This window comes from Calonectris borealis, chromosome 3 (assembly GCF_964195595.1).
Source record: "Calonectris borealis chromosome 3, bCalBor7.hap1.2, whole genome shotgun sequence".
Taxonomy (NCBI): Eukaryota; Metazoa; Chordata; class Aves; order Procellariiformes; family Procellariidae; genus Calonectris; species Calonectris borealis.
Genome location: NC_134314.1, coordinates 58,861,056 through 58,886,240, shown reverse-complemented (window position 1 = coordinate 58,886,240; position 25,185 = coordinate 58,861,056). Strand labels below are relative to the sequence as shown.

Genomic DNA, 25,185 nt, shown 5'->3' with positions numbered 1-25,185 from the left:
ACGAATGCAGCACTTCCAAAAACAAATACAACTAACTCAGTGACACTGAATATGTATGACAAGACATTGACATTTTGTCAGAAGAGTGTAACCCCAATGCGTAAAGTGGCTTTAAGCATCCATTTGGGATGCTGTGCTTCACTACACGTCACATAGATCAGGCAGACAGTTTGAGAAAAGCCTCTGTTGGGAAAAGTGTTCCAGAAATTTTGTGGCCATTGCCCTGTAAAGAAGTGTAAACAGGAGGTCACCTTTATAAGCACTGGTACTTTTTATTAGCCAACTGAGAGGATGCAGGGAGCTTCTTCAGCGGACTTCTCGGTTTAAACTAGGCAACCAAAAAACGCCTTGAGAAACAGCCGTGGTTTGATTAGCACTTGCCACTTTACAGAGTTCTATCAAATCCAGTGAAAGTTGCATTAATAGAAGTGGCCATAGTGTAACCCCTTTGTTAAGATAAATAAATTTTTGAAATGTGAAAGTCGAATTCACATTCACAAGCTGGATATAGAATTATAATAGAAAATCCTGAATAATAGAGAACCTAAATGTAATGTAGATATATTAGGTGTATAAAAATTGCAATATCAGCCTGTTCAAATGATCCATCCATAACAGAACCTCATTGCTGAATATTGCCAATAAGAAATATTTCAAGAAAACATCAGACCTTTAAAAGTCAGACACTAAGATAATGACAGATATATAAATATCAAGACTGAGTCATAGTGGGAGGTATAAAATTCCCATCGTGAGTCAGCACTTCTCTGGAAAAAATCTTCAATAGACGGTAGAGAATAAGAGAAAAAGAATAGAAATAACTACATAATACGAATAAATACCATTTTATAAAAGGAAGGAGATAAAATTTTAATTCCAAAAAGCAGTTTTTATAAATTAAAGATGCTTTATGGCAAACTATGAAGTGTAACATTGTCCTTATGGTTTGATACTTGATTTTTAAATTTTTTTTTTTTTAAGGAAAATATTCAACCTGAATAAGTAGCATCTGTATATATATGTAGAAATATACATTCAGTAATCAAAACAGGTTTGTAAATGAAAGTATGTTTATTGATACTTACGGTATTTCCTGGAGGTAGGGACTGCTACATGCTGGGACTCCCAGATCTCCATAATAGCACTCTGAAAAGTCCTCTGAATGCATATCTCTTAACTTTTTATTTATATATGCTTATATAGTAAAACAAAATTCTTGTTGCATAATATTATTGTTTCACGTAATATTTGAGATTAGAAACCAGGATTCTCTCTGACTGGGGCAATGTGCTTCTCAACAGCTCACAGAATCAGGCGTTCTCTGGTTTATTGTTATTTTATGGCCCAATTGCACTCTTTTCTGCACAGATCCAATGAAAAACTGTTCCTCTCCAAAAAAGCTTTGTACTTTGGGCACTCCCTCTGAAAAGTGAGATTGGCAAAGAGAGATTTACACTCTCTGATGCGACAGAGAGATCAGATCCCTGCGTAGCTCTGTCCCGCTCCTTGGCTTTTTGCGGTATTTTTAGAGATTTGTGCCTATCTTTGGGAGTGTGCTTGAATTAATCCTCATACGTTTTAGGTGTCAAGTTTCAAGGACTCAGACAGGGATGGGAGAAGTCAGGATTCTGCCAGTTGTCAGTATTCCCCGTTCCTTAGGTGTCAGTGAGAGGCTGGACCAGACTCCACACACCGTCAAAGGGGACTCGCTCAGGAACGTAGCCGCTCTCTTACCGCCCCTACCCAGTGACTTTACAGGGGGCCTGATAATCCATATAGTGTGAATCCTGATAGTCTGAAGCAGAACTCGCACGCTTGTGTCGCTTTCATTCTAGAAAATGTGCTTGTTTATTCTCATTAAGGTATTGCTGGTAATGAAGAAAAAAACAATGTAAACTTTTTGGGGGGTTATATCTAGTGAACTAAATTTTTCCTAGTAAGTCTGACAGCTGTGTCTTACAAATTAGGACAAAAGGGATAATCAGGTTATGCAGGGGAGTTCAACCACAACATCTTCCTTGCCCATTAATAATAAAATGTATGAAGATAATTGAATAAGAAGTTATTTTTCCAAACCTGTTCATTAAAACCTGGACCAGAGGAGGAAAAGGGCAGGAAGGTTGTTTCCTGCTGCTGAATAAGAATCATTCTAAACACAGATGCTCCAGCCAATTCAAAGGCTAAATTCTCCGCTCACTCTCCTGGTTCTTTTAACTGTGGTTTTTTAACATAATTAATATTTCTCTTGACATGGAAAAGAGAAATTCTGAACTCAGAAAGACCAGAAGAGAGAGATAAAATATCTGTTAGGAAGACCTGAGAGAGAAAGATCACTGTATATGGTTCTTAAATATTTTAAAACAGTACCTTCTTCTCAAGCTATGAACAGATGGACAATTTATGGTGAGATGGGCAAAGACAGCATCAACTTAGTGAATGCCAGCTGCTTTGCTGTAGCTGCCTCCATGAGGTGGTTTTCACTTCAGCATAACAGATTCATATGAACAGTTATCACAGAGTACCTGACACAGGGAATGAGCCTGCATTTGATCTTGTTTTACCATAACTTACATGTCTATAATCAAAATAAATGGAAGAACTTAGCCAAAACTTCCACCAACTTCAGCCAAATCAGTTATTGTCTGTCTCAAACTGTGTCAGGGTAAATACAATATTTTAAATTACTCCAGGGTTATTCAGAGATTTAAAAATCAGTCAGAAAATTGGTGAAATCATAATTAAAATCTTAACAAAAACAAATATCTGGAAAATCACATGACAGAGATCTAGCCTGCATGGTTTCTGCAAAAGGAAATTTTGTCCTACTAATAAGTGTTTTGAACATCTTAATAAAGTAATAAGCACAGCCTTTATGGGTTGGTTTAAATAGACCTTTAGAAAGTTCCAGTATAGGAATTACTGCAGAAACCAAATAGCTGCTGCCTAAGAGGCACAGTATTGAAGGAAATAAATATCTGTTTAGGAAGCAGAGAGCAATTGATTAATTTTCATCTTGCAGACCATTTACAGAATAATTGTTTATGATTCCATGTCTGGGATTCATGTTACATGCCTTAATTAACAGGAAAAGATAGAAATAGTAATGTAATGAAATGTTCAGATGACATAAAATTAGTTAAACAATTCAGGATTAGAAGGGGCTATGATACACTGAATTTATAAGATGAATGGACAGCATGAGGCAAAGAAAATTTAGTGTCACTAAATAGAAGGTAATGTATACTGGAGGGAAAATATTAAAGAAGAATTTATCTCTGAATTTACTACATAAATTCAGGAAAGGACCTAAGTACTGCTGCAGACAAATCAGTGAAGATCTTTCTTCCATATGCAGGTGCATTAGGAAAAATGTACATAGTGTTTTAAGGCCATTGCTTAAATCAAAGAAAGATGCATCTTGTCTGGAGTGTTGTATACAAAACTCGTACATGATAATGTGGCACTGGAGTGCGCTAGGAAAGAGCAACAAAAATCTCATAGAAGAAGAAATAGGAAAGATTCAGATTACCTTTGAGATTAATTAGTAAAAATTACAAAGCTAAGTCAAAAGTTCTTCAAACACACCACAGAGGAACTGGATATCTATATGGAAATACAGTTTTCATAGCCCAAATTTTCATAACTAATTATTGTAAATTTAGAAATGAAGTTAAATTTCATGCCGCAGGATGGAAACCAATTGCTTATTACAAGAAAATAACAGGAGAATTTGTGGAAGAAATCAATTCTTTGACAGTATTCAACTAAATATCTGGGTTATAAAGCTACATCAAGCGGACTATTGTTGAGTAGAAAATGGTGTTTTCAAGGTTTTTAGTGTTTTCGAGACATTTTCAAGATTTCAGAAATGTTTCTGTTTGCTGAACAGCTCAGGAAAAAAGTCGCTCAGAACCATTACTATCTATGGGTTTAAAGGACTGCTGGTGATCTACGTTCAAGTTTCTGATACAAGTAAAAACCAATACAACCATACTGAACCTGAATTATTTTTTTCTCTGTAAAAATACTTACTACATTGACACACTTTTGTGACCTTTCCACCACTGGAAATTTGTCTTTATTTTCCTACCCCACTGAAAAATTTTTGAACAAGGTCTGCCATAAGTCTGGTTCATAATGATATTTTTTTTCCCATTCCCAAGCCATAAAAGATGATGGTGCTCACTTCTGGTTTCTGGAGTAGTTGTCAATCTGGATTCATGATCCCTGAAAATGGGATGTGTATCCTTCATAAATATATTTTGCTTTATATTATATCTATATTAACTGGAAATGTATGATTGGATCTGGACAGGTCTAGGAAAGGAAGGCAGCTGGCTAACTGAAGTCACTGTGATTTAAAGGTGTTAATATAGTCCTATTTGAACAGGTTTGTAGGTACAAATTCCTAATTAAAGAACTAGAAAATACCTTTCATCTGTACAGTGCAAAAAAAGTCAGCTTAAGAATTTGTTCTTTCTGTAAATAATCAATGTAAAAAAGAACACAGCCAAGAGCATCTCTCATATCTGAGCATCACAGTTTCTAGTTCATCATTCTACGTTATTTCATGTCCTTCCTTGCCCAGCTACAATATATTATGTTTGTTCTCAACAAGTAATCTGGCTTTTTATCAGCTGTAGACCAAATTCCTTGGCTAATCTATCCATCTTTTTGCTGCATTTCAGATACAAATACATTTCTCAGCTTCTGAAAGAGCAATGTAAATTACAGTGTTTGTGCTCTTTTTCATTTATTCCTTGTCATTTTAAGTTTGAATAACAGGACTTGATCAGAGCAATGCTATTGGCAACAGCAGTCAGAATGAGGTCTCTTCTGTCTCTTAAGGTTTGTTGAGTATTTACAGTACATTCCATCAGAAAAACTGTGGCCAAGGTGAAAATTCAAAGAGATGTCACAACGGGATATAATAGCATACTAACAGAAACTAGCTAGCCATAAGTGCAGCGGCAGGCACGGACGGACCTTGCTCTGCCTGTGCTTGCCTTGGGACCCGAAGTGTGGCGAGCCGCATCCCGTAAGCTGGCAGGGCAGAAAGCAGGAGGAGCCCCAGAGGTGCACTGCACTTTTGCTTATAAGTCCTACCCAGAGTCTCGATATTTGGGGTTTCTGCTGATTTGGGAGTCCCGCCAACACACTTCAAGTGGCAAGTAAGTATGCCTTTCAAAAGCCACTGAGGTTTCTATAGCAGCTTCTGGGGGAAAAAATACTAAATCCTCTGTAATGAAAGTTTTGTGAAAAGCACACTTCACAGCTTTGATATGCACATCACCTATGAAAGCAAAGTGATTGCAAAGAGGACCAGATCTTGGAAACCTTGTGCTAATTTTCACTAATTCTAGGCAGGAAAGTTTTTTTTCACTGTTGGGCACATTCCTGAGATACTAAAAATTTATTTCATTCTCAAAGGAGAGTAAGTGGTAGAAAACTTGAAAAATCTTTGAAATCAGAATCCTTTTTTGCCGCAGGCCATTGATAGATAGCATTTTAGTAATTTCAGGTTTAACCTTTTCCTTTTTGATCTGTTTATCCAAATGTACTAACAGTTTGAAATAAAAGGACTTTTCATTTTAAGAACACTGAAGAAGCAGAGATCAGCACCCAAACCCAAAATGCAAACACCTGAGACTGTGCCTACTCCCTCCTTTGGCCTCATGACCCTTGATTTCTGTCCTGTACCAGGGCACGTTCTCCAAAGGAAGGGCAGAGCTCTGCTTCTGCCTGTTTCTTTCCCAGTTCCAGTGCCACGTCAGGTCTGTTCATACAGGTCTGTTCATTGCTCTTTTCTGGGGAGTAAGAGCTCTGAAATTGAACTCTGTCTTCTTTTGCCCGCAAATGCTAGCCTAAGGCAGAGGCTTACTACCACCACTTCTAGCAGAGGTTTCAAAATAAAGTGACATCTGTAACTACATTTTAGAAGGTTCAGTCCTATAAAGGTAGGCGGGGGAATGGGTAGTGCATGGATTTCAAATGGACTTAGGTATGATCTTGGCTCAGCTCCATCAGGATTGCAGCAGTCATCTGCAAATGTAACTCTCCCATTGGAGACATCTCAGTCCTTTTAGTAAAATTTTGATATGTTTTCACTGTACCCATTGCAGATACATGCAATGTTTTATTGGAATCTGAGGCTGAGCTTTTGGGGGACTGTTATTCTGTCTCCAGAGTTTGAATCCTGGTCACACAGCACAGCTTGCTCTGGGGAACTGATTCCAGGTTGTTTAAACTGGGGAATATGCAGTGCAGCAGTTTCCTTCCCATCTCTGTCCAATCTTCCTTCCCACAAAACCCATGCTGTGGGATTTGGGGGTGGGATTGTTGCATGATCAGGTCTTGTAATTCCCCATGTTAGGCAGAGGCTTAGAAACCTGAACATGACTTCAGGTGATTTTTTACTTCTTATTTTAGGCATTTGTTTACCACTACAAGCTTTAATAGCAAAAAAGCACATATTTCTCTAAAAGAGGTGATGCTTCATAACCTTCCTCTAGCCTCCCCTTACCCCTTCAAGCCTTCCTATTCCAATCTATCCTTCTTCATTGTTGATTTTGAAATATTCACTCTGTGCCTCTATCCCCCAGTATTAGTGTCTGGGAGGAAGGATGACTTCATGACTAAAGTTAAGTGTAAGAATCTAGAAAGCTGGAATTTGCTCTCATCAATAGCAGAGCTGGGTGTCTGTGAGGAAACATTTTATCTTTCTGATTATCAGTTTCTTCATCTGGCAATAGATCTCTTTGCATAATATATATTGCATAATATATGTATGGTTTGAGATATGTACACAAAAGGCTCATATATAGGTGTTGGAATTATTTTTACTGATATTACATGTTACTAAATTTGGTTGTGAAAATATGGTATTTTTGTTTCCATTTCAGCTGCGGTGAAAAAGGAGGGGGAAAAGAAAGGTAAATCAATTATTTTCCCTTGACTGAAGTGTCTTTCAGGCTGTGACCGCTGTGAGAAATGTTTCTTTCATTCAGTGATACAATTGTGATGACATACACCACCTCATGTGCTACCATCAGCCGGCTTTATCTACTCCTACTGTGATAACACAGTTGTTATTTCCAGTATTGTTAGCTCCTTTTTACCACAGGCCAACACAGCCCAGTATCAGACACTTCATCGTTCTGACTGGGAAGAAAATGAAAGGCTTTTGTTGCCATGTTAGGATTTGTCAAAGAGAACAAAACTTGCAGTGCACCGTGCATGCTGACCTGGCTGTTTGTTTGTTCTTTGCAAGAAGGCGCTTTCCTAGGCACGTTTAATTTCCTCTTTTCAGATATGTATGTAGCATGAATGTAAGCTTTGCTGAAGTCATTCTTCAGTATTTTGACAGATTAGTAGAAAATTTTGCCCTAAATCAGAAGGTAAAACATTACTTAAAATGTTTAAAGATAAGTATACTGTATTTATCAGACCCTAAATATCTATTTATAGTGTTGTCTTTCAGAAGAAGATTTGCTGAATTGAAATATTTTTTGTAATTTGATGATTTTATTTCATCTGTAAAAATAATGAAATATTAGCACTAAGGTGATATTTTTCTTTAATCTATTCAACTGAATTGATTACTTGGTTTATAAGCCATATCTTGCTCACTAAACTGAGAACATTTCCAGAACTTTTCCATAGATTTCAGAGGATTATTTGAGACTTAACATTGAGTAAGTGAGAAAAAAAATGGCTCTTTATTTCTGAAGTTTACTGATGGAGGGGGTTAATTTTTGGGAGAGGGGAGTGTCTTTTGTCATTTCAAAAAGATTTGGAAATTCTGTGATTCACATAGTTGAACAATGGAGCCAACCTTTGCTGTCTATACATGAAGACATTTTCAATCCTGTTAATTTATTAATTTTTCCATTATCCCTATACAGATTCGTTAACTGAACTGGAAAAAAAATGATAGTCTCAACTATTTTAACAGCTCATGAGTGAAATCTTGGCTGTGTTGATGTTAGTGGCAAAATTCCCATTCACTCCTTTGGAGCCAAAATTTCACCTCATGTGTTTAACAGAATAATAAAATTCATTTTGGTTATCGAAAACAACCATGCTTAATAGGTATCAAGCAGGATATTTTGTTCAAAGATTAATTTGCAACAACTGAGGCATGAAAGGTAGCACACGAAGCAGGGAGAATCAGAAAACTGGTGGCTACACTTACAGCCACTGGTTTTCAGACATCAAAATGCCTGCTATGTTCACAGCATTGAATTTACCACATGGACTGTTACATCCTTAATGGAAAGAAAGGAGTGAGGTAATTGCTAAGCGTTCTACTTCCGTTAGCCTTGCCACAGGTTATGGGTCCATTCATGTACAGAACAACATCAAGGGAATTTGTTTGAAATACCTACTGCTTAGCTTTGGTTCATTTTTCACGCGTTAGGATTTTTTTCCTCCTTAACCATAATCTTCTCCAACAAAAATTGCAATGATTGAAAAATGCATTTTTAATGAACATTCTTTGAAGTTGGATCAATTTTTCCATTTCATTTTCTTTTTTATGTATTTTCTGCTAAAAAATCATTTCCTCTGATTTCTTATTTTGTAGAAAGGGTTTTGCCAACAAGTATAAGTAGGATACTTTCAAGCATCTGGCTCAGGGCAGGGTATACATTGTCCTGCTGATTACCACCAACCTACTTCACAGAAACATGGATGTGCAAATTAAAAGTCAGCTTTGGTCATTCTTCTGATATCATAATTTTATTTATTTTTGGACGAAACCTCCCTCTGGTTTTCTGAGATCATAACCAACCTGTCAGCAAGGAAGGTAGTGACTGTAGTGAAAAAACATGCCAGTCCAATGAAATTTTCCAGTAACTAAGGAAAACTGGTTCAGCAACGTTACTGTCTTCAGTAGATACACACTAAACTGGACAACTAGAGAGAGGTAACAAGGCCTCTTCCCAAAAATGAACAGCTTTAGCGTTCTCATCTATGTTCACACTCTCTGCAGGGCCCACACAGAAAATATTGCATGTTACTAGCTAACTCCCAAAATCATCAGGTTTTATTTATTTCTGCTTATTCTTTTATCATCAAAAATTACTCCAGGCTGTATGTGTATTCCTCTGACTCACACTAAAAAGGGGCAATGTTTGCTGGTTTTGCTTAAGGAGACAATATTTTTTGCCCAGCTGCAAAAATAATAGAAGTAGCCAGGCAGTGCTCTAAATCGACTGGTTCATTATGCAAAATATATTGTGCTGGTAGCATGCACAGTTCAAATACCACTTTATCATTTCTCATGTGAATCATGCAGCACATACGCACTGTACTGTATACGAAGCTTTCTCCAATTATTCTGTCTTATTCAAATACACACCCCTCATCTAGAAAAACAAGAATAATGAGCAATACAGAGTGACAAGCCATCATAAAAAGAGAAGAGAAGAAAATGGAATGACACTTTCTACCAACAGTACATTCTGTGCATAGCATAAATCAGACATGAAGGAGTTTCAAAGAAACAGAAAAGAACAAAATTAAGATGGAGAAACTTACGTATTTCACTGATTTCTCCAAATATGACTGATACTAACAGGAACCTTAAGGCACAATTTATGCATGAAATTTATTCATTAATCATTTCTATTTGAAAGATTAGCTCTCTAAGACTTTGTGACTGAAGTCCTAGAAAATAATCAGCCTCAGCTTCCAGCATCATGTTATGCCTTCTTTCAACGTGTGTGGGATAGAGGAGCTGTCACAGAAATATGTACAAAATTGTCAGTTCCTAAAGGGCAAGAGGTAGCAACCCTTTGCATGAGGAAGGCACTTCCTAAAATCCCCAAGTGCAATCTGGCTGCCAGTACACGAAAATTTTTAACTCTTGCTCATAATTCAAAGCACTGCAAGCAGGGATTCAAGTGAATTACAATAGACCCAGGTGTTGGTGATGTGAGATAAATCCCATCAGCTTCAGGGCACCTCCAGAAAACAATACACAGAGCTGTAACACCAAAATATTTCAGCATTTTTTCAGTTTTAAGTGCCCTTTTTAAAGGAAAGAAATGTTAATATTTTTAAACCAAAAGAGTACTTTTATATTTCAAAAACATTTCATAATTACAGAGAGTTCCGAAAATGCTTTGTGTGAAATGGAGCCAGATTAAAGTCAATTTCAAGGTTTCCTAGTTCTGCATAAAATGGAATTTCTCATTTCAGTTCATAGCTCCCACACCTTGTTGATTTCTCACTAAAGAGGGCATGGACTGAGATGGGGATGTCAAGCAAGCAACCTTAACAAGCTTAGTAAATTCTCTCTCCAGGTCAGTCTCAGGAAAGCTTGCCTGAAGATTCGTTACTTCTGTGATTCTAGTGAACCCAAACAGGATTTAGCCACCGCATAATCCCTGTGGGTTACGCGTCAACATGCATACGTGTAAGAACCATGGCATTGTTCAAAGTGAATCATGAACCTGAATTGCCAGGAAGTTGGTTTCTCCAGGCTCCCTACGGCTAATGAGCGAGAGAGAGCGCGAGCCCTGTCCTGCTTCTGAGAGCAAGTTAGAGTGCGCATCTAATTCAGAGTAGCTGTCTTCTGGGAGTCTCATCTCCTATATAGACTGCCTACAGTTAGAAGTTATGAGTACTTGTAAGCTAGTGAGATGCAGAAGCTAGTTCCCTGTCAATAACATGACTCCCGTTCTGATTTTCAGCATTATCACTCTGGCAGCTTGCTCTAAATTCATTTAATAGTTTTTAGAAAGCCAAAAACCACATTCATCTGACAAGTTTCATCAATAATAAATTGACAGGAGAGTATGCAGGATCACATTTTGACCTTTTCCCAATAAACATATCATGGTGTAAAAAACTGCATATAGTCTGAGTGCAGCTAATATCAAATGCAGAAAATGGACAAGGCATGTACATTCCAGCTCCAAACTCCATATTTTTGCCAATCCAGTAAAGGACAATTTCTTTCAATTACTCCTGGTAATGGTACCCTATCCATCGCTCGGAAACTGCTGCTCTGCATATAGTGTGTGGTATAAACTGGCCAAGGCACAGCAGTGTCCCTTTTCAATGTATATAAAAATCAAGATGCTTTCCAAACTGAAAAAGAACTGGGCAGCAGTGCATTTCAGAACTGCTTAGCTTTGCAGTTGACCAGAAAAACTGGAAGGCAGCCTTCTTATTCATAAAGGAAATGGTCACGGCTGTGTGGGATTTCTGCTCAGCTGCAAATGCCACTGGTGCAACATGAACCAACCTTCGTTATGTAGTTTTCTAACACACCTCAAAGAATAAGAAAGTGCATTACCTAATTCTATAACTGCAAAGTGTATTACACAGCCCCCTAACAGAATGAGTATTCCTAAACAGAGACAAAAAAAGTAGAAATACTTTTAAAAGCATTTCTTAAAATAGTGTCAAAAATTCAGTATTATGTATGAGAAAATAATAAAAAGACACATGCTACTATGCTGTTTAAACTAGCAGTGCTATTTTGACTGTAACTGAAGGTAGGCATCTCCCTCAAGAGGTAACAGTCATTGAAGTAGCCACAAGATGGAGCCCAAAGGACCTTCGAGCCAGTAGTTAACATTGCCTTCCTGAATCAGATTAAGAACTAAATAACGTGGTTTTACCGAAGAACACTTTACGGGAGTCTTAAGGTACAGACAAGGTACTCTTCAACGTAAATCCACTCCTGCCTAAAGGTATTTTTCATTTAATAGATGACTGGCCATACATTGGAGCTCTGACTTCCAATGCTGAAGCAACAAAACCCCAGCATTTTCAAGGAATATCAATGAATGGAGAATTTGCATGAAATACAGAAAATGTTTTGAAAAGTCTACATCAGTTAGCTGAAATTTGCTTGACCTCTGTTTACCTTTCCTCAACTATCTTGGGGGGTACAAATAATTTATGTCCATTTTGCAGGGTTATGTGAGACGTAATGATCTGAACAACCTCTGTTAACTGATGGCCAGATCTTGAGGGACCAGGCTCATGTACCTTCCATGTTGCAGATATTTCAGTTAGGATAAGACATGACCAGAAAACACCCTCCAGACTACCCCTTCAATATAAGCAGAAAGTAGGCAGACGAATGGTGAGTGCAGTGGGCTCAACACTTCTCACTGAATTCATAAATTTAAAGAACTTTTTTAGATCCTCGGATGAACTTAAACATTAAGAAACTTTAACTCATACAAATTTAGATGTCTAAAGTTAGTCCTCTACATTGAAGCTATTCATCCTAGTCTCACTTTAGAGTTAATGGAGAGAAATAAGCACCTGCAGAGAGTGTTTCATCTCTTTGTCTTATATATCTGTCAGAATGCCAAGTATTGCCCCCTGTGAGATACCTATGCTTCTGACTTGACTATAACAAGGAACATAGTTTAGCTTTAGTAACAAAAATAGAAAACAAACTGCAATGAACATGAGGATAGTTTGTTGTTAATTATTTCAACAACCCTCCCTAAACCTCTAATTATTTTTTCTCTTTTAAGAATCTGACATAGAAAGAGAAGAAAGATGAAAAAAAGCAGGAAATCATTTATAGATCTTAATAGCTCATTGAATATCCTCATTGTACTTAGATGGAGGGGCTAATGCAAATATTTAATCTAGAATTCATAACATTAAGCTGCAAACTGCATGTTTATCTCCCTAGCACCTCGTTTTCAGCGTACTCATAGTTAAGGCATGTAAAATTAATGATGCTAACTTGCATCAATATTTTTTTAAAAAATACCCACAATTTTATTCTCAAAAGGATTTAATCTAAACCTTGTCATTGGTTACACCTTTGTAATCCATTCAAGGTAAAATTGAGATTATACTTTTTCGTATGTCCTATGTAACAACAAACCTGCAAAACAATTCATATTGATAGATCTGCCATAGCATTTCAATCACAGTTATGATTACAACTTGTGTTAATCATTCTCACTTGCCTTAAAATACAACTGTAATTTATTCAGCCCCTGCTACCAATAAATAGACACAGTTAAACTAGTAGTTTAATGATTATGAAACAGATGTGATTTCTGAGGAAAGAGTGATCTGTGTAATTGGTGGTCTGTGTTGTTACTAAAAGTTAGGTGTAATACAGGTATATTGGCCTCATGTCAGCAACACCCGCACCTGTCAATCAGCATAATATGCTTAAGCACCTGGATATCCAAATAACACATGGTTAATTGGCTAAAAATTTCCCCATGGGATAAACTATTACTTTATTGCTCTGTGCTAAGATGTCTGCAAATGAATGCTCAGAGGTGTTCTATTCAGATGCAATTCCAGAATTAACAGTTCTTCTAGTAGTAATCTTAATTTGCTTTTTTATCTATGCAGACATCATTTTCAAAAATGTGCTCTTACAAAGTTGTAATTAAAGCAAAAACAGTGATCAGCAGCATTTCATGAAGAGCAAAGATGACTCAGGATGTTCTGCCTCTAGAAGGTAGCCATTAACCCTCTGCTTTAATCACCATATTAATTTGGGTAGCACACTGGGAAAAGTACATCTTTTCAAAAGCTAATTATTTTTTATTGTTTTCCACTCCTAATATCAACTAATCTCTGCTCCAAAATTCTAGATTTTCATGAGGTCGTCTTATTCTTGTATTAATGATGATTATTTTACATTTATTTAATAACATATGTAAATATATATTCAGCCATGATTATACTTTTACAAATCCAGTCATAGTTAAGGAGGAGCTCAACAAAGAAGTTCATATTCAAAGTATGTGCATGGAATCTGGACCCAGGGTGTTAGTTTGGCACCTTTCACAAATAACAGGCATTATGAAATAGACTGAAGATTCAAATATTAATAAATATTAACATCTGCAAGAGGTGCTCCTTTTGGCTCCAATTGTTTATACAGAATGGTGAATAACACTATTTTTGCACAAACTGAAGTCAATATTCAGAAAAAAATGTCATCACTCTAACATCCTACATACCTCAGTCTGCCCGATTTCACTCAGTTACCCTTTATGAGTCAATAATTTGTGTTGCAATAAAGCATGGCCTGAGCTCGGCTATGTTTTGCCATAGCTATATGTAAATGTAAAACTGATATTACTAATAGTGAAAGCTTGTTAAGTATATTCTCCCTCATCTGTATGTTCCCATCCCATAATTTCAGGGAAGAGCACATGAAAACGTCAGAAGCTGAGGATGATATTGAGAGGAAGCTCTTCAGGTCTTTCACCACACGTGCCTAAAGATGAACTGCATTAAGGCAGCATATGTACCTCATCTACATTTGACTGAAATTTTATTCTTTCAGCTCCGTCGATGGAAGATTTATCCTCCTGGGATTTTAAGACTTATAGTACTTTAAAGACATTAGCTTTCAGTGCTATCATACAAGATTGCTGTTTCAACAGACTTACATTTCCCAGTGCATTTCTATTGTTTAACTGACAAACTGGGAAACAGAGAAAGATTGGGATCATTATTGATGCTCCCTACAGGCATGCATCTCAGATTCAAGCTGAAGCAATTCCTCTCATTAAAAATCGTTAAAAAACATTGGAAATGTCTGTACTTCTTTGCTATTTCTACTAGATTTACCGCATGCTAAAGTTTCTCCCTTCCCTTCTCTTTCTGAACTTTTTGTTTTTCCCAGTTATATAAAGTACTCTTGAATTGCCAGTTACAAATAAGTCTTAAAAAACAAGTTGTTCTAGACAACAGCAGCCAAATTCCCCAAAATCAAGAGTCAGCTCATTCTCCACTATGCAGCCCCGAGGTATAAAGCAAACCAAACAGCAAGGACACAAACATGCTAACTGCATGAAGGCAGATATCTTGGACCAGGCTGCTCTGGTAATGGAAATAAAGCAGAAGAAACTGTGAGAGCAACCTGCCAGCTTTTTTGGTGGAAAGTCTGTTGCAAGTGAATACCCTGCAGGCTCTAATATCAGTGGTTAATTGTTAATTATTAATTATAATGGTAAACCATGGCATTTTAGGAGGGTTTGCCTTAACCATTTACCCTGTTGTCATCATTAGTCACAAAAGTCCTGCTGAAATATGATCCAAGGCCCAGACAAGCACTCCCTGATAATGAGCAAGAGTGAGAGTGCTAGCTGGAAGCTCAAGTCCTCTGCTTCCCTGCAAACCTTCCAGATAGCCTTAGATAAATTGCTTAATATTTCATACCTGTCATCTTAATGGAATAATATTTCTTTAATGTGTAGAAACCTGGACAAATATCCTGGAAAATGGTAGGTTTAAAGTAAGCCAGAAATGTAAAATGGACATTGTAGGAAATTAAGAGATTCTGTAAGGACAAGGCTTGCACAGCATGCACGTTAAAATAATCATACACCAGCTCCCTCTATTTGTGCCACCACCACCACCACCACACTTACCCTATGGAGCCATCCATAGGGTAACTATTGGCCATACACTGTCAAGGCAATTTCCTAATGCAGAGCAGGGGTCAGGGCAAGCACAAGCCATTCTCTTTATAGGAAGCTTGCTGCAGCGAATCTGTTTTGTGAGGAATCCTTTTTTGTAGACATATGCTCATTAGATTGTTTTTTCTGCACGATCAGTCTGCCAGCGGCTCAGCCAGCCAGCAGGACTTGAGGAGGACACAGGCAGATATGAGGGACCAGGTCTGCTGATAGAAAACTTGTGGGAACATTTGACTTCTCCTTTGAATGACAAAGAGTACAGACAATAACTTCACAAAGGCGAGGAGCTGCTCTTGAAGAGAGTGATAAATCCTAATAATCCCTTTTTTGACAAAGTTCTTATCATCTGAGACATTCTGAACTGGCCCAATGTAAGGAATTTGGTTTATTCCGGTTGAATTTTTGATAACACAATTGCTCCACAGTCTGAAAAACCTTGCACTGACTAGAACAAAACTGTTTTATTCAACCTTAAATTAAAAGCGCATTGATGATTAGACAGAACGTTGTGGCATTTTAAGTTCTTGCAGACTACAGTATTCCCACAGAATTTTGAAGGAGGGATGTCCATTGGTTTGTCTAAGGGCCAAATTGTTAGTTTGTCTAGTTCATTTTCAGGGAGAATGGACTTAGTTAGCTTGAATAAGGAAATCAAAGATTTATCCTTTGTCATGATGTATAAACTGGAAGGTTAAGGCACAAATTTTGAGAATTCCATTAAAAGACTCCTGTTGATCTTGATTCCCCTTTTGGCCTGTAATGTTGTTACAGATTAATGTCATGGGTGCGTTCGTCCAATGCCCAGTCCAAATCCTGTTAAAGAGTCTTTGTGCTCTCTTTAATGAGAGATGAACCAGGCTCTTACTTAGCCTAATGGAAAGTAACTTTCCTATTTATAATACACATGTAACTATCCAATTAGAAATAATTTTCTCAGCTACAACATGTATTATTATTTCTTATTCTTCACTAAAACAAATAGTTCTGGCATTGCTTTCATTTCCTGCACGACATATTCTTTTCTTACAGCGTGTGCACACTCACAAATATATTTGTGTCTGAACAGCAAATTACTATTATCCAGATGGAAAAGAGACATGTTATAATCGAAAAGTACGTTCTGCTTTTAGCCTCACCAATTTATGGTTCAATAAATCAGAGGATTTCTTTTCTGAACCCATATCAGAAGCTAATTTACAAAAATATGTCATATATAATTAATACCCTTCTGGCATTCAGAACAGCAGGCAAGAGTCAAAGAAAATTTTAAGTGAATGTGAAATCAGCAAGATAACTACCAAACCCAGTTACCAAGTTTAATTTAGAATGACACAAAAGAAATTTCAAAAACATTTTTGCTGAGTGTAGAGCCAGATAATTTCATTGATCCAGTTCAGATCTTATGTAGCTTCAAGTATTTCATCAAAGATCCATCCGTTCTCATTAGATACGAATTTGACCCTTTTCCTCCTCTAATACAGCTTAGGTGTTAAACAAAAGAAGATAAAGTACTTACTTAGGACTGAATTTCCTAACATTGTGAACAACAAGCAGTTATTTACCTAACAGGTAGTCCTGTTAGTTAGTAACATCAGAACAGCTGTTTGAATTGATACCAAGAGTTCATCTAACCCAACAGCCTCTCTCCAATGGCCAAACCAGCAAACATCTAGCAAAGAGTACGGGAAAAAACAGCCACACAGAGATCACCTTGTGACCTCAGCCAGAAACTGTATCTTCATGTTTAAAGAGCATTTGGTAGATTTTTCTCTAATTTGCCCAGTCACTTTTTGAAATCATGAAAATTTTCAATATCTGCACATTTTGCAGCATGGAGTTTCACAGCTTATCTGGGCACTGTATAAAGAAATATTATTTAAACGCAAAATTTGAATAAAGCTGCTTTACTTTCAGTGCAAGATACTACATGAAATGAGTGAAAGCAGCAGAATACAGCCTTTCATTTCTCACCCTTTAGGTTAAATACCATGTGATATATCATTAAATATTCTGTAAAGTCTGACTAGGTCATTGACATTTAGCTTTTATTTTCTTCCTGTTTTCACTAAGTAGACTAAGAATCAGGGTATCTGTGTTACAGACAATTGTGATACTGTAAAGGGTCTTGGGATTTCATTTTTCGGCTTTCTGTTTAATGTCTAAGTCATTTGAATTACATCTTTGATGAGATAATATGACACATAAGAAGGATAAGATTAATATTGAATGGACTGAAATCATAGTTAGCAGATTTAGCAAAACATAAATGTTTATCTTTATGGCCTAAAGACCATCTCAAAATTTCACTTTGGGTCTTTTTCCAACAAAATATAAATATGTTTTAGAATAGCCAACACATCCTGTAAAAACTTTTAATTTTAGATGATCATTATTTCATCAAAATACATGGTAGAAATATCTCTGAGTGTTACGCCAGAAAAAAGAAGGCTGGGCTTTTAGGCAAAGCTCTGATAGCAATAATCTCAGTGTTCAAGCTCTGGCTGGATACAGACACCATACGAGTTTGGCTGATTAATACCTCCACAGAAAATATGGACAAGAGCAACACAGATACCTTCCTAAACTTGAGGGACCAGACCTGGGCTGAGTTCCTACTGGTTTAAACATTCTCTGTGACTCATATTCACCAGCAAAGAAAGGGAAATAACTGCACTGGCTTCACTAGAAATTTAAGGCGTAACGGTTTTGTTTTGATTTTAGTGTTTCAAAACAAATCGCGGATCTGAGATAAGGATGCTATACCAAAAGCTTGTTTGTAAAATTCATTAAGCAGTGTCAGTAAAGTCTTTAAATTAATACTGCTCATATGTGGCCTAGCTCTGATCATTGTTGGTAGTTACTGAAAGTGTTATGTGACACAATTCTGTAATAGTTATGTAAGTCATTATGCCAGCCCCTGAACTTCAGGGTTTTTTTTAATATTTGCCATGAATTTCCTTTTGCAAATTGAAATTCATAGCTAGATGAGCATATCTCTCTATGTCTTTTGACACAATACAAAATTAATTTCCTCTACAAATTTCAGACATATTTCATGGATACTCAATTAGAATAGAATTTACCTAAGCTTATGATATTTAGGGAACTATTTTTTTGTGTGTTTAGGCAAAACAATTGAGACTAAATTTACAAGAATGTTTTCTTACGCACATAAAGATAACAAATGTGGCTTTGTCATAGGATCCCTGTTTTTCTGCTGCTTCTTATTTCTGACTCCTCACTTAGGAGCAAGTATATACACTTAATTTGTATCTTTAGTCTCTATTACCCCCAAAAATGTTCTGTTATTTTTCCTTTGCTCTGCACACCATCTCCAGTTGCTGTCTCCTTAAATGCACAGCAAAAACTTGGATTAAATAGAAACTGGATATAAAATGGGAGTGGTTTTATACTGCAGGGAAAACAAGCAAAACAAAAACCCACTTACATAACAGTTACTTACATTTTGCCTCGAGTGGGAGATTGGGACCTCAGTGAATTACAGCCCGGGGGCTCACAGCAGCAGAATTATTGCTTGTGGTGCTGGACCTGCAAAGGCAGCTCATTCCCAGCACTGCTGCATCTCTCTGTGGGATTATGCTCTTTCACACACAGCAGACTGCTACATGCAGGTGGTAAATCTTTCATTCTCTTAAAAACAACAGCTGCCTTGCAAAAGTCAAGAAGAAAAATCCAGCTGGTGGGCTAGACCCTGGCATTTCATTTCCTTCTGTAGCACCAATAGTGGCATTGGGTACAGCTCCCCGAGCTCTCGTTTTACCTGAGAAATGTTCTCCTGAAGTCCAGGGAAAGCATCAGCTCAGTTTTCAAATTTTGCCTCATCTGTTTTTTCCAGAAAAACGTGGAAAATTAAATAGTGCAAAGTTTAGGAGCTGCAGCACTGAAATGCTGAGTCCTTTCGTTTAGCTGTGCCCTAACTATATTAATCACATTTTCAAATACGTCCTTCTGCTCCTTGGAGTATCACTGAATCCATCTGAAATTCATTGACCTCAGTAGAGCAGGTGCAATTGTCAGGGACTCTTACTCTTACATTTAGACTGCCCTAGCTGTCATTTCCTCACTCAACCTAAAATTATTTGTCTGGCTTTGTCCAGTATTGGACACCTCATGGTCTGAACTTGTTCCGTCTCTTAGTGGGCACTGAACTGAGCACCTCACTTAGCAAGGTAGGTGCCCTTGGTTTGCTGTATAGTCACATATAGTGAGGGTGACTCAAGTACAGAGGAGGCACAGAGCCTTCCAGGGGTATTTGTATCAAACATCGGCTAAATGAGGAATTTAGGGTGCCTGTGTTCCTTAACCAAGTGTCCCAGTTGGGGTGGATAGTATAAGTAAAGCAATGCTAACTGTTGCACATTTTAATATAGATTTCACTGAACGTTTATTTTATCTGTCTACAAATGTCATTAATAGATACATAAAAACCTGCATTACAGTCACAAAAATATTAAAACACACCTTTTTTTGTTTACTTTTAGCTACCTCAGAGAAACCTCAGGAGCAGAGTAAGTATCAAGTTGATAAAGAGTATTGTTACTTCAGCTTTTAGGAGGAAAGTATTCCTTTATGTTGCCAAAGTTTTAGCAGCTTGAGAGTCATCAACACAAGCTCACAGGAAATTTTGACTTATCAAAATGGTTTTTAATGGCTCTGTAATGCAGGACCTGGTGTGTTTCACAGGTGTCAGTGTGCATGGAAACTGTTTTCCAATTCAGGCTGGGGTAAGACCCACCTGTGCCCTCTGCCTCCATGGCAGCTTCTCACTGGAAAAAATCAAGGGAGACACAGATGAGGAAGGGTCATTGCAATTCTCTGGCTAGGGCTTGATCCAGGCAATAGAGAGATTTATCTCTCGGTATGCTGCAGCCCTCACCTACTACACAATTTAGACATAACTGCTATAAATCAGAATGCAACATATTTTTAACATTGCTCTGAAATTCCATAGCTTTCTTTTTTCTGCTTCATAATGTTGGGTTTTGGATATCACACTGTTTTTAAATAGCACAAAATTGCATACAGTTTATATTTTAATATAGTATAATATTTATTATTATTACTGCTTCACAATATATCTATGGGATCCAGGCTAACAGAGAAATATGGAAAGCTGGTTTTAATTTGTGCAATACACTGAACTTTTATTTGTCATTCTATATAAGATATGCCTACTTCTGTGGTAATAAAATACTTTCATGATTTCTATATTAAACATCAAGGAGAAATGTTCTATATAGAAGATAGGTGACAGCAATCAAAATTAGTAATGGAAGCATTTCACAATTTTAGAAATTCTATGATATTTCTAAAAAACACAGAATGGAATTTTGTGATCTATTAAACCACATTGAAAAGTAAAAATTTATTTTTCTTTGACATTATTTTTATTTTTTATGAAAATAATTAATTAAATACCTTTTCTCAAGAAAGATATTTACCAAAAAATTCTTCTCAAGTCTAGTGTGAATATGTAATGCAAAGTAATCTTTTAAAATCACCAAGAGAATCTTTTAAAATCTCCTAAAAATTAAAAAGCCCTCTAACATAGGGGTTCTTCTTATTTGCAGAGCACGAACGCGTTAAACATGAAAAAGCTATCTCTCAGACTAAGCCAGGTAGGTTTGGTAATTTAATTTCCAGTTAGTCCAGGCTCCATTCAATAAGGATTTGTATGGTCTGTAAAACTGGGAGACTTTCTTGAGCTAGGCACTCTTTTTTTTTTTTTTGCTTTGTGTCATTGGCTTTTTCAGAATTGGGAGAGGAGCAAAAATGGGGGTGAAATTTAACTACAAGGATTCAGCTTTCACAGTTTTTCATGGTTCCTGTGACTCTCATTGGTGCAGTACGGCTTATAAAGTGTTAGCAAAACCCATTTTCCAGAGTTTGGGGAAAACTGGCCTTCAGTGCATCAAAGAGGAATATTGGGAGTTACGCCACCTCAGCCTTTTCTGTAAGCCCGTTGTTACATGAAGTGAATCTGGTCCCCAAAAAGGAGGAGCTGCAGTCTCAGCGGGTACATGATAGCCTGCACAGAGGCAGCTTCCAGTTTCTGAATCTGAGAAGAACAGAAGCTGAACAATTTAAAAAAAAAAACCTTGGGCTGACTATGCGCTCAGGCAAACTGTAAGTAATAACCAGTGACAAGCGACTGTGGTGAGCAGGACAGGGGTCCCCCTTTCAAACCAGGGCTTTGTACCTCATCATGCTATCTGAGAAGGAAGAAATGCAAGGATCCACAGTTGGGTCTGGTGTGAACAAGACTAAGGGGATATCCTCATAGAAAACTCAGCTATTGGTGCTCTGCTGACATCACTCCTGCGTGGTCTAACCAAAGGCAGTGGGCGCTGAAAGGCAAGTATCAGCGTCCCATCGACCTTTGCTGGCAGTGCTGCTGTTTGAACTTCACATAAAAAAGAAATGCTCGTGAATAAATGATTGGATAAACCACTTAAAACCTTATGTGTTCAATGATAAACAGGCAGCCTTTTTTTTATTATGCTTCTTTTCCCGCATATTTTTTTTAAAGAAAACAATTTCTCCTATGCATTTACTATTTTTCTCATTTGTTTTTATTATACAATATTCTACTTGTAAGTTAAGTATTTCCATAGACATTTTGAGGTTTCCTGCAAGCCTTGAGTAGCTGATTTAGTGAAGTTGTATTGCTGGTTTTGAGTCAACAGGGGAAAAAAAGCAACTTTTCTCACTCCAGCCTTCAAAGACACAGAGGCCAAGCTTTTCTTTTTACCTTGTTGGCCACTTTTTGTGTATTAACAGCTAGCAGAGTGCTTCAGCCAGCAGGTGGATGCAGATGGGCTCAGCCAAGGCAGGAACATCCTAGCAAGGAAGCCACCCCATCCAGCTCTGTGCATTCTGAAAGGGGTCAGTGGCGGCCAAACAGTGGGTTGCCCGGGCAGGTGGCACGACTACTCACCTTTCCCGCAAAATGAAATCAGCCCTGCTGCACAATCGGCCTGATCTCATCCAGACAGCAGCACAAAAATAAATTTCCCTGGTGAGGCATTTTCAAACATCGGAGCATCATGTCACAAACCAGTACATTGGACTGATTAGGAGCTTACTCTAATATAGTACAGTACATTCCAGACTAAAGCCCTTGGAATTCAAATGCTTGAAGGAAAAAAAAAAAAAAAAAAAAAAAGACTTGCTAAATTTCCTTTAGCATAAAAGATCTCTTCTCAGGTGATTAATGGTTGCTTTGGAGAGCAGTCGCTGTTTTGAGTTTCAGTTGATGACTGGAAGTATTAATCTCCAAGCACTAGTGGTAATATGCATTTACTATGCAGCTTCTGCCTACTGTGTGCCAATGAGTGCTCTTGAGTTAGCAGATTGAATTATAAAAGCCTCATTCTGTACAAAGCGGTAGCCTCCTTTTTCACCTTGCTTCAGAGCAGCTTCAAACTATTATTGGTATGCCTCCCGCCATCAGATTTGGAAGTATCACATGACAGAGAAACTAGAGAATTTCAGAAAATATATTGATCCTGTAGGGAAATGTTTAAATTAAAGAATGTGTTGTGTATGTGTGTGAGAGCAAGTAAAGCAAGAGATTCATTCCTGATGTAATTCTTCTGAAACTGCCTGAAATACACAGAGAAATGTTTACAGCTTTGTATTTTTCCATTTAAATTAGATACATCACGGAAAAAATTGACTATTAATGCTTGTAGTGCTGCAGAACTAGAGGTCTGCAGCGGAAATAAATTCTCCCTAGTGAAAGATTTCAGAACTTTAAACTTTGGGCTTATTCAAAATCAGAACAAAATCTGATTTTTTCTGAAATACTCACAAAAAAATTATTTTGGACTTTTTGTAGTTTTATGTCGTCAAAATTGCTTTTTTTCTTTTGCCAGACTCCTCATGATATAGTAAACAAAAAGTACATGAGAAATTGGAAATATTTCTTCTGTTCTTGCCAAAATACTATGCATTATCCTCATCAGATATTGTTTTCACGGCTTTTCTTCATACTGAAATCTGGTGAACAGAAATGACTCCTAGAGTTACAGAGCAAATATTGCTGTAAATTCTAACCAGAATTAAAAAAAGCAAAAATACCCTATTTAATGTTCAAAAGAGCAGGGATAATAGCCAAAGAAAGAGAAGCTCCAAACGTTTTGAGCTTTATTTTTCATTAATCCAGTGGGTGGTACAGGGCCTATGTTTAAAGTCAGCATGCTGGGTTTTATTGTGTATTGGTACCCCCATCTAAATTAGTGAAATGCACTGTTATATGATAACGCTCATCTAAGAGCAGAAAGAGGATACTTTATCTCAACAAGTTGCACCTTCAAGCTGTTGGTTGTGCTATAAAAACATTTCTAGCTTCCCAGCCAGCCATGAAATGGAGATGAGATTTTTTAATTCACTGCTTTCATAAGAAGCTGGCAATAACAATAGCTGAGTAAAGGGGAAAAAAAGCCCTAAACTTAATACAAGTGAAGAGAAATTAAATCACCACCTACCAGATGACAACTGAAAAGCATAGCAATGCAGTACTATATTTTATTTTCAAAGAACAGAAAAGATCAGTAACCATGGAGCTTTATCCCTCCCTTTATTTTCCCCATCAGTACTGATTTCCTTCCAGAAACAAACCAAAAAAATACCGAACCAAACAAACAAAACCCAAATCACAATTGCTGTATGTTTCATGTCCATACTCGCACTGTAGCTTTGCTGGATGCTGCTGTGTTATGGATGAGAAACAGGGACTGTACAGCAATGAGGCTGTTTCTCCATCTATTGAGATATGATAAATGTCTTTTTAGGCCTCTTTGGCAAGTGTATACCTCTGGGAACCTCAGGGAGCTAAGTTAAAAAGAAATGAGCACAGAGGAGAAGATAAACCTACTCTGTGCCCTCAGAAAAAAATCCTCTGGAAGTTACATGCTAAATTCAAAGGAATTGTCATGTATGTTGAGACCACTCGACAGCCTGCTCTTCTAAATACTGTACTATCCACATATTTAGTCAGAGTGCAGATTAGGATTTAGCATCCAAACTTGGACATTTGGGTTCCAGAGAAATAGCCCCCACAAAAAAAGCAGCAGTTCTTGAGGTTGACTGTTTGAGGGTGCATAGGTACAGTGATGGGTAAACCAGGGATCTGATAATTCACAGGTGGTTCTAGCCACTCGTTGCCTTCCCGGTACCTCCCTCCACCGTCTCATTTAAGAACAAGTTTCACTGCCAGGCTGGAAACATTGCTCTCATTCAGGAGCCAAGCAGCTTTGTGCATGCACAGACAGACTACCCGGGAGGGTTTCTAGCCAACTAGTACTCACATGAGTTGAATGGCTTCAGGAGACAAGACATCCCTGCATGGCCTGACCTCCACCCAGCCATTGTCAGCTTGAATCTGATGCCTCGCAGAAGTCTAGGGGAAAAGGAAGGGGCCAGAGGCATGTAACTGTAAACTTCTTCCAACAGGGAGGGGAAGGGGAAATACGTTCTGAATGTGTCTTAAATATATTTAAAAAGAAAAGTAGTGATGTATGTGAATGTTGAAAGGTAGGGCTTCGGAGAGGCGTTTGAATTCAGGTATGGGAAAAGAGAGAAAATGGGAGCAGAGCTATGGAAGTATCAGGAGGGGGAAAGTTCAAGTCAACCAAACCGGGCTGAGTAGAGGTCCGAAAACAAACACCCCAATTCCCACCTGACTGGGCCATTGGGCAGTTAAGACAAACCCCACCTGATGAGA

The 25,185-nt window shown here is 37.5% G+C and overlaps 1 protein-coding gene across 1 annotated transcript in view; it reads left to right on the top strand.

Annotated features, from left to right (window-relative positions):
* The window catches only part of TRDN (triadin), a gene marked incomplete at its 5' end in the record, with an annotated part of 237,298 nt that overhangs the window by 181,602 nt on the left and 30,511 nt on the right, over window positions 1-25,185 (top strand). Inside the window, 3 exon segments of the mRNA XM_075145762.1 lie at window positions 6,903-6,932; window positions 19,940-19,966; window positions 21,029-21,076. Of these exon segments, the coding sequence (XP_075001863.1) occupies window positions 6,903-6,932; window positions 19,940-19,966; window positions 21,029-21,076 (105 nt within the window).